The sequence below is a fragment of the Leptonotus elevatus genome, chromosome 1 (assembly GCF_054856555.1).
Source record: "Leptonotus elevatus isolate MCC_2025b chromosome 1, RoL_Lele_1.0, whole genome shotgun sequence".
Taxonomy (NCBI): Eukaryota; Metazoa; Chordata; class Actinopteri; order Syngnathiformes; family Syngnathidae; genus Leptonotus; species Leptonotus elevatus.
The window spans coordinates 40,474,957-40,483,154 of NC_141239.1; the positions used below are offsets into that span (position 1 = coordinate 40,474,957).

The 8,198-nt window shown below is 39.4% G+C and overlaps 1 protein-coding gene across 1 annotated transcript; it reads right to left on the reverse strand.

Annotated features, from left to right (window-relative positions):
* Positions 1-183: 183 nt before the first annotated feature.
* On the reverse strand, positions 184-6,257 carry otop2 (otopetrin 2). The gene is made up of 7 exons (XM_086082016.1): positions 6,025-6,257; positions 4,919-5,301; positions 4,682-4,818; positions 3,315-3,373; positions 3,102-3,226; positions 1,103-1,893; positions 184-697 (listed from the first exon to the last, which is right to left on the reverse strand). Exons 1-7 carry the CDS (start codon positions 6,075-6,077, stop codon positions 527-529), a joined length of 1,719 nt encoding a protein of 572 aa, XP_085938142.1. The 5' UTR covers positions 6,078-6,257; the 3' UTR covers positions 184-526.
* Between the last annotated feature and the right edge of the window lie 1,941 nt (positions 6,258-8,198).

Sequence of the window (8,198 nt, forward strand, 5' to 3'; positions counted from 1 at the left end):
ACACTGGATGGGAAAATGGAGGGCATTTTCACTCTTTGAGGCATCAGGCACACCATGTGATGTATGAAAAAAAAAAACCTGACATCTCTACAAAGTTAGGTCTACTGCTTGCTCAGTTTTGCGGTTTTAATTCAATGTTTCATTTTTTATTGTGGTTGTGCATAACATCACTGCATTATACTGACAGGTGTTTCAGATATTTTGTCGCTCATTCAAGCGTGACAAACTCATTTTCATCACAGGCCACAAAGCATTTCCTGATACTTTGTGTTGTGGAATGCACTGTTGCAACAGGATTGCTAAATACAGTAAATACCCCTGGAACTACGCGTAGAATTTAAGCAACTTTCCATGACCCAAACACAAGTTCTTATAGTCCAAAAGGGTTTCAGGTCAGACAACATAGCACATCTTAAATACATGTTTGGGCAAGCAGCAGAACAAAAACAAAGGAAAGAAACTGCCATCTAATTTTATTGAATAAAATAACATTTTAAAAAGCTGCTGCGAATAAAGGGGGCAAGAACTACGAAATGACGTACACTTCAAAGAGACTGGCCACCGAGTGCATGCGGTAGAAGATTCCGAAAGGGAGTCCGATGTTGACGATGGCCGTCCACATGGTGAACTTGTAAAACTTCATCTCCGCGTTGTGGTCAAACTGAGGCCGAGCGCCAAAGGCAGGCATGATCCATAGCTGCAAAGTCGACGACAAGCAGCGTTAAACCTAAAGGTCTGTTATCAGTGATTCTCAGTGTGGATACCCTCTAGTGGTACACAAAATAATCACTGAATTAAACATCCAAACAGTGATATATACAGCGGCTTGAACTACTTTTTAATTCAGTTAGCACATTGTTTAATACTTTTTTTGTTTTTAATCAGAGTATACTCAATTGATGGGATAATCAGCGGAATACTTGATATTTAGTAGCTGCATCCGTACGTAGTTTAAAAAGTGCTCATAGCATTTGGGAAAGAGGGGGAAAAAAACGTAATATGCTGTAGCAAACTTATTTTGGAAAGGTCTAACGTAGCGCCACGCTAAAATAGTGATTCACCAAATGGATCACGAAGCGCTTTGTGAGACTGGTGAACTTACAATGATGTTGGCGAGCATCAGAAAGGCGCACACTTCCTTCAGCACTCTCCTCTTCCAGCTTGGCCGCATTGCTGCCATCAGCCTGCATCTCGACTTCTGCTCTGTGATGCCGCGCTCCTCTAAGGCGTGGGCGTTGGTGTGCAGGGCGTCCTCCTGCATGACATGAAATGGCTCGCGGTGGAGGCCCTCGATGATGAAATAGTTCTGCAGGCACAGCTGCAACACCATAAGGACGGCCCACGACAAGTTGAGGGCGTCCAGGTGGTCGCGAACCCCCGTGGCCACCACCGCCACGGCAGAGAAGTAGCTGATGATGAACTGGCCCATGGAGGCCCCCAACAGCAACCGCACATCCAGGCTGCGGGCGGGGTTCTTCTTGGACACGTGCTCGTGGCGGTCCAGTCGGTAGACGACGCAGCCTGCTGCGGTGGAGACGCACATGAGGCTCACGATCACGATGTTCATGACAAAATGGATGAGAAGGGCATCGCGGCGCACGGCTTGGTCGTCAAAGGTGATCTCCACCTCATACACGACAAAGGTCACCACGCCCACCACGACCAGCAGGAAGCCCAGCACGGGGCCCATTAGCACCTCCCTGGGACGGAACTTGGCCCTGCTGTGGCCGTGGTCGTCCACCAGGCGGCCCACGTTCTTCCACATGACGTAGGCCATGGCGGAGGCAAACAGGCTGTACTCCATGTTGAAGGGGTACAGGTAGTAGAAGGCCTCCTTAAAGGTGCTGCATGCAGAGTGACTGCAGCTGCACTTGGACACTTGGTCATAACTGTCTGACATGGAGACAAAAAAAAAAAAAAGATGCAGTACATGACCTCTTCGAGCCACATGATGCGCACAACATTGTGGAAAGACCACATATCAGAGTCTAGTCTGAAGACTAGACAGCCAATTATTAAACACGACCATTGCACAGATCCTTTAGATGCTGTTTTGGTTAGCAAGAGAACTAATTACTATTTAATATCAATGTATGAGCGATAATGTGAGATTACTACAGTTTGCTAGTGAGAAGATGTGGCAACTGATAAATATATGGACAGCATGTTTTATTTTATTATATGCATTTTTTTTCCCAGCAAGGTTATTATAGTTAAGGAAATAAACTAGAACTAAAAAAATATTTTAATTAACAAAATAAAATTAATTCTTTTGAAAAGAAACAAACTACATTTTAGGTTTATAAAACTGTATAGTGAAAATGTTCACCTTTCAGGGTCTATTTTAAATGTATTTATTTCAGTATTGTTGTACGTCCATACAAAAAATGGAAAGTCAAACAGACGTTTAAGAATTGTAGCTTTCTTAATTTTATTCTACAATATTTAATGACTTTTTTTTTCTTGCACTTGACAAATACAGCATATATATATTTTTTTAAATAAACCAATAAAAACTAAACTACCAAAGCATTTAAAAAAAAAATCAACTATAAACCTAAACTAATTAAATCTAACAATTTAAAAAACAAAAGTCAAAATGAAACAAACTAATGTAAAATCCCAAACTATTATAATCTGATGCAGCATATCGTCACTATGTCCATTTTTGTTATTTTGTTTTACAGTTTTATGTTTTGAACCTACCAAAAAACAAACAAAAAAAAGATTAGAGTCTCTTTTTTTATATTTCTAACCGCTTCCGTTTAGTAATTATTAGCTTTAGAATATAGCTAGGTTTCCCCATTATTCGCAAATCTGTTTAAAACGGTGGGGAAAGCGCTTTTTTTTTGGAACATGGCCCTGGTTGATCTCTTATGCTCTGCTGCCACCTGCTGGCCATTTGTGTAATAACTACCAATGCTTCAAGCATTCTCTTCAGTTCAGTGGCTGCATCAAAGCCTTCGGTATGCACAAGCATAAGAAAAACTAAAACGTATAAATACGTTTTCGGGACCATGGCAATATTTAAAACAGAACTTACTTGTACGTTTTAGGGAGCAAATTAGTTAAGGTTCTAGACTACCTACTAACTCTGATACCTCTGTACATCTTGGGTGAGATGCTGACGTTCAGATTGGGAGTGTCCGTCTGGTGAATGGACTCCTCGGTGACGGTCGCCATCCACACCACCAGGTTAGTGGAGAGCATGAGCATGAGGCCGCACCTGATGTGCGACGAAACGACCAATCAGGAGACTTGAAATGGCAACAGACCACTTTGGGAACGGAACTCTGTGAGGGTGGCGTTCGTACCGAGTCACGTTTGTGTGCAGCTGCACGCAATCTTTCGCGTGGACCCACAGGAAGTAAGTCTGAAAAAGAAATAACCAGTTAGACCAGACTGATATAAAGCAGACAACAAACAAACATTTGAAAAAGGACTTTTGATTTACCTAAAGAATGGCTTGGAATTATTATTTTTTTCGATTGTTATATCCAAAGATTACTTCAAGCAAACAATTGAAGTCTAGGATAGACTCCTAAAGCTATTGTGTTCTCTTGTGCCTTTTAAGTCCACTGGAAGATAAGAAAAAGGTGACCTACATGACTCAGCACAAATGACATCATGCTCTTCTCACAAGGGTTAATGTTCTAAGCCAAACTATCAATGGTATTATTTACAGTAGTATTTTAAAGTTTCATGCCTTCACTAAGGATCGCCTTCTACACCAGAGTGTAAAAGGAAGTTCTTCTTTGTTAAGCGACTTGGAAGCAAATAGAAAAGACATATTGCCCAGCTAGTTCCGAGCTATAGCATTAGCCACTGTTGTGTACAGTGACAGTAGCAGTTGTGGCTAACGGCAGGTGTGCTAAGAATGTAGTTTCTTATTATTGAATTTTGTTACTGTGCAATAACATTATTAAAAGAGCACCAGCAGCTGTTTCCATACCACCTCTATAGATTACAGTTTGCTCTAAGTAGTAATTACATTAGGCTATACTTCACCAAACCCATCTTTCCTTTACAGAAACGCGCTATTCGTGTTGTTTTCGGATGTGGATACAGAGATCACACTAATCCAATATTTATACAAGTAAAATCCTAAACATTTAATGAATTGATGGAGTTTAACCGCCTTAAAATAATGTATAAAGCCCATCATGAAATTTTACCAAATAAAATGCAAATCAAATTAAAAAAAAGGGGGAAAGTGAGTACAAAATGAGGAACAGATTTTTTTCCAAAACCTAAATAACAAAACAAAAAGAACGGTGTACTTCAACACAAGGTGTCAGTTTGTGGAACAATCTGGGTTATAAAACTAAATCATCTCCGTTTATTTGTATATTTAAAAAATGTATAAAAGCACTAATATTGGAAAAATATATTTATATAGCACAAGGTCATGCCGTTGAATTATTTTGTTTGTTACATTGAAAGTCTTGACTGTTTGCCGTCATTTATTTTGTGGTGTTCATTTTTTGTTGTTGATCAGGGGCAGTTAGAAGTTTGATGTCTCTGTCCCCTTTCATAATAATTTTGGAATTTTGAATCAAATATTCTATTAGCTAAAGACATTTACTTTATCAAAACGGTTTTAAAAACAGCTTTTAAAACGGGGGATCACTAAACTGTACCATTGATCGAGCAATCAGAAAGATTTAGAAAGGAATGTAACCTGGGTGACTAAAAACACAGCTTGCACAGCAGGGAAGGCCACTTTGACGGCAGAGTCGCAGTGAAGGTAACCGATGTATTTGGCCATCTTGAAGATATCCATGAGCAGACTGAGCAGGCCAAACAGCACAAGTCCAGCTAAAAAAAATATATGGATACACAACCATAATTCAGTCATTAATTACAATTAAACTTATATAGCACTTCAGGATGATTCGCAACACAGCCCACTGTTTACCTCGGAGCCACAGGGGCCCCGCGTGGCTGTCCTGAGTTATGAGGTCTTTGTTCTTGCGGTAGGTGACTGTGGTGTAAAAGAGCATCCAAAGCATGGTGAGGGCGAGGAGAACAATGAGCAAGATGTGACGGTGCACGGGCGTGACGGCCACGCTGGTGAAGGCGCTGCTGCTGACCAGCGCGCAGCCCAGGATAAGGACGTTGATGCACAAGATGCCCGACAGGAGCCAGCCACCACCGTGGTGGGCGCGCTCAGCAACCGCCTCCACGTGGTGCACGTCCGCCCGGGCCGCCTCCATGTCGTCCAGGTGCTGGATGTTCTCCATATGAGCGGCAGTTTCGATGTTGGATGGGTGGGCCTCTGTGTCGCCGTTTGTGGTCTTCCTGCAGGTTCGGATTAGAAAGAGGCAAAATTGCAAACTAAATGTTTTTGTTTAAAGAATATACCTTTTCATTAAAACATCTTCATTTTCCAGCTCATTCCCATGGACATTTTCCAATTGGGATTTTTTACCAAAATTCCCACATCCTACAATCCCATGGAAAATTACCAGAAATTTTCCACCCCTTTGCAACCCGAAAAACAAGAAAGTTTGGGTCTTTTATCATATGCTCCCTTTCTAATGAATGGTGGTGGTCTCAACATGGGTTGTCACAAATAGTTCACTGTTCACATTTGAAAAGCTACTATTTTTTTACCCACTTTCACTTAATTGGTGTGAAAATTGACAAGGTCTTGACTTGAGTGCAACCTAAATTTTAGTCTATGTCTGCTCTAGTATAGTCACAAAGAATCTTGATCTGGAGTGTCTCCAATTCCTGCAAGTATATCGTTTTTTTTGTAATCAAATAAAAAGGCCCAGATTTTACAAATATAAATTTGCTAGACAAAATCATAATTCTACTACGCAGCATACATACTTTTAAGACATTTTTGTTTGGTGGTGTGAGGTTTTCAGATGTAAAATATGGGCCTTGCCCAAACACCTGCCCTGCCCAATCTAATGATATTCAATAGACTGTATCCAAATTCTGCCTTAAACCCAGTCTAGGAGGAGCTTTATTAACAATATGTCAATTACAATTAGCATTTAGGTGTTGCCTTACCTCGTACACAATAAGTTGCAGGTCCTTAGCATCTTTTCTGCCACAGTTCTCATGATGTCTTTTCTTTTAGCCTTCACACAATACAATTTAAAAAAAACTATTTTTTTCTTTAACACATAATAACAATAATAATGTTGCCAGGCTTTAAAGGGCTTCCTGGGAGATACCACGAAGAGAGAGAAAAGAAGCGTCTGGCGACTCTGGCCGTACTCGGGGAATCCTTAGATACGACCACCAGGTGAGATTGGTTTCAACTGATTACATGACGTCACTTCCGGCTTGATACTCTACGGTAAACCTTTTGATGGCTGCGAGTAGGAGGACGTGTATTCCCCCCCCCCCCCCCCCAGATAGTAAAGAGGTTTGTGATTAACAACAAGTTATGTAGGTACAACACTATATTTTCATGTAACTTTTTTTGAATGGGAAAGGGTGTCAAAGATAGAAAGAGAAAGAAAACCACACACGTTTTAACCGAGAGACTGTCAATTATGTCCGATAACGACGCAACCGCCGCGGCTACAACGGACGTTGTTGTCAGCGAAGAATCCTCAAACGCCGTTTTTGAACCGAAGAATTGAGAAAAATCTTAATAACAAACACCATGGTGCACTCCTTATTCTTGGTGGAGATTTTAATGAGTGTCTGGATGACACAAAGGATAGATACCCTCCTAGATTATCCCAAATGTCTACAAACAATAATATTGTGTTGTTGCTTTGTTCTCATCTCTCTTTGACTGATGCTTGGAGATTTTTTTAATCCTAATGTGGTGGTATTTACAAGGTGTAATAGAAGTATGACATTAAATTCTAGAATTGATTTATTTTTAATATTTTCATAATTTCTTCAATTCGTTTATCATCAATATGCCCCATTAACAGACCACATGCAAATAATTTTGAGGTTGGGGGTAATCCAAGACAATCCTGGCCTAAAAGGATTACTTAGTGATACATCGTTTAATGAATCAATTCAAAGTTTAATAAATAACGCTCTAATTGAAAATGTTGACAATAACTTTTGCAGGAAATTGGAATTTTTCAAATTTAAGGTCCGATGTATTTCTATCAAAAGAAGCAAAGACTTTTAAAAAGAGTAAAAAACCTCCATGAAAATGAGTTGCTTGCCAAATTTGACTATTTACTAAAAAATAACAGTCTCACTTTAGAAGAGGAACTTGAATTGAAAGATATTCAATTGCAGTTGGATCAGATCTACTTGGACATGGCAAAAGGGGCATTTATTAGATCTAGGGCCCGATGGTTGGAGGAGGGAGAAAGAAATACAAATAATTTTTTCGCGCTTGAGAAAGCAATTTCAAAAGAAACTCCTTGACTGCTCTCAATATTGATGGAAATCTCTCTAAAGATCATAAGTTAATATCTACTTTTCTTAGCTCTTTTTACAAAAATCTATATGAAACCAAATTTAATGTAAAAGATTGTGAAAATTTTACGGAAAAAGTTCATTCTAATATCCCATTGATTAATGAAGATTTCCGATTATCTTGTGACTAAATTGTCTTATGTAGAAGTCAAAGATGCTTTGATGTCTATGAAGAAGGGGCGGTACGCTGGGATCGACGGTTTGTCTGTTGAATTCTATACTTATTTTTGGGATGTCTTAAATATTCCTTTAATTGCCATGTACGACGAATGCATCAGCCAGCGAGAGATGACGACTACAATATAGCAAGGTTTTTTTTTTAATCTCTTATTCCCAAACCAAATAAAGATACTTTATTAATAAAAAATTGGCGCCCCATCACTCTTTTGACAATAGATTACAAGATACTGGCCTTGGTTTATGCGAATAGACTAAAAAAAAGAGCTCCATTCCATTATTGCTGAAACACAGACAGGATTTATGAAAAATAGTCATATTAGCTGTAATATAAAACTGATTTTAGATTTGTTAGATTATGCGGACAATGTCAAATCTAAAGCACTTATTTTGTTTTTGGACTCTTATAAAGCTTTTGACACCGTTGAGCATTATTTTCTTTTGGAGTCTCTTAGAGCTTTTGGGTTTGGGAATACATTTATTGATGTTGTCCGTATGTTTTATAAAGGTGTCAATAGTTCTGTTATGATAAACCAGAGTACTTCCAGTAGATTCCCTCTTAATAGAGGTGTCAGACAAGGCTGTCCAATTTCCCCCTTTTTGTTTAT

Bases quoted from the DNA above. Each gene is read 5' to 3' on its own strand.
- otop2 (XM_086082016.1), bottom strand. From the start codon at position 6,077: ATGAGAACTGTGGCAGAAAAGATGCTAAGGACCTGCAACTTATTGTGT. The intron at 3,227-3,314 runs GTACGAACGCCA...GTCGCACATCAG, and splicing joins CTGCACACAAACGTGACTCG to GTGCGGCCTCATGCTCATGC. The intron at 1,894-3,101 runs GTATCAGAGTTA...TCTCCATGTCAG, and splicing joins CTCACCCAAGATGTACAGAG to ACAGTTATGACCAAGTGTCC.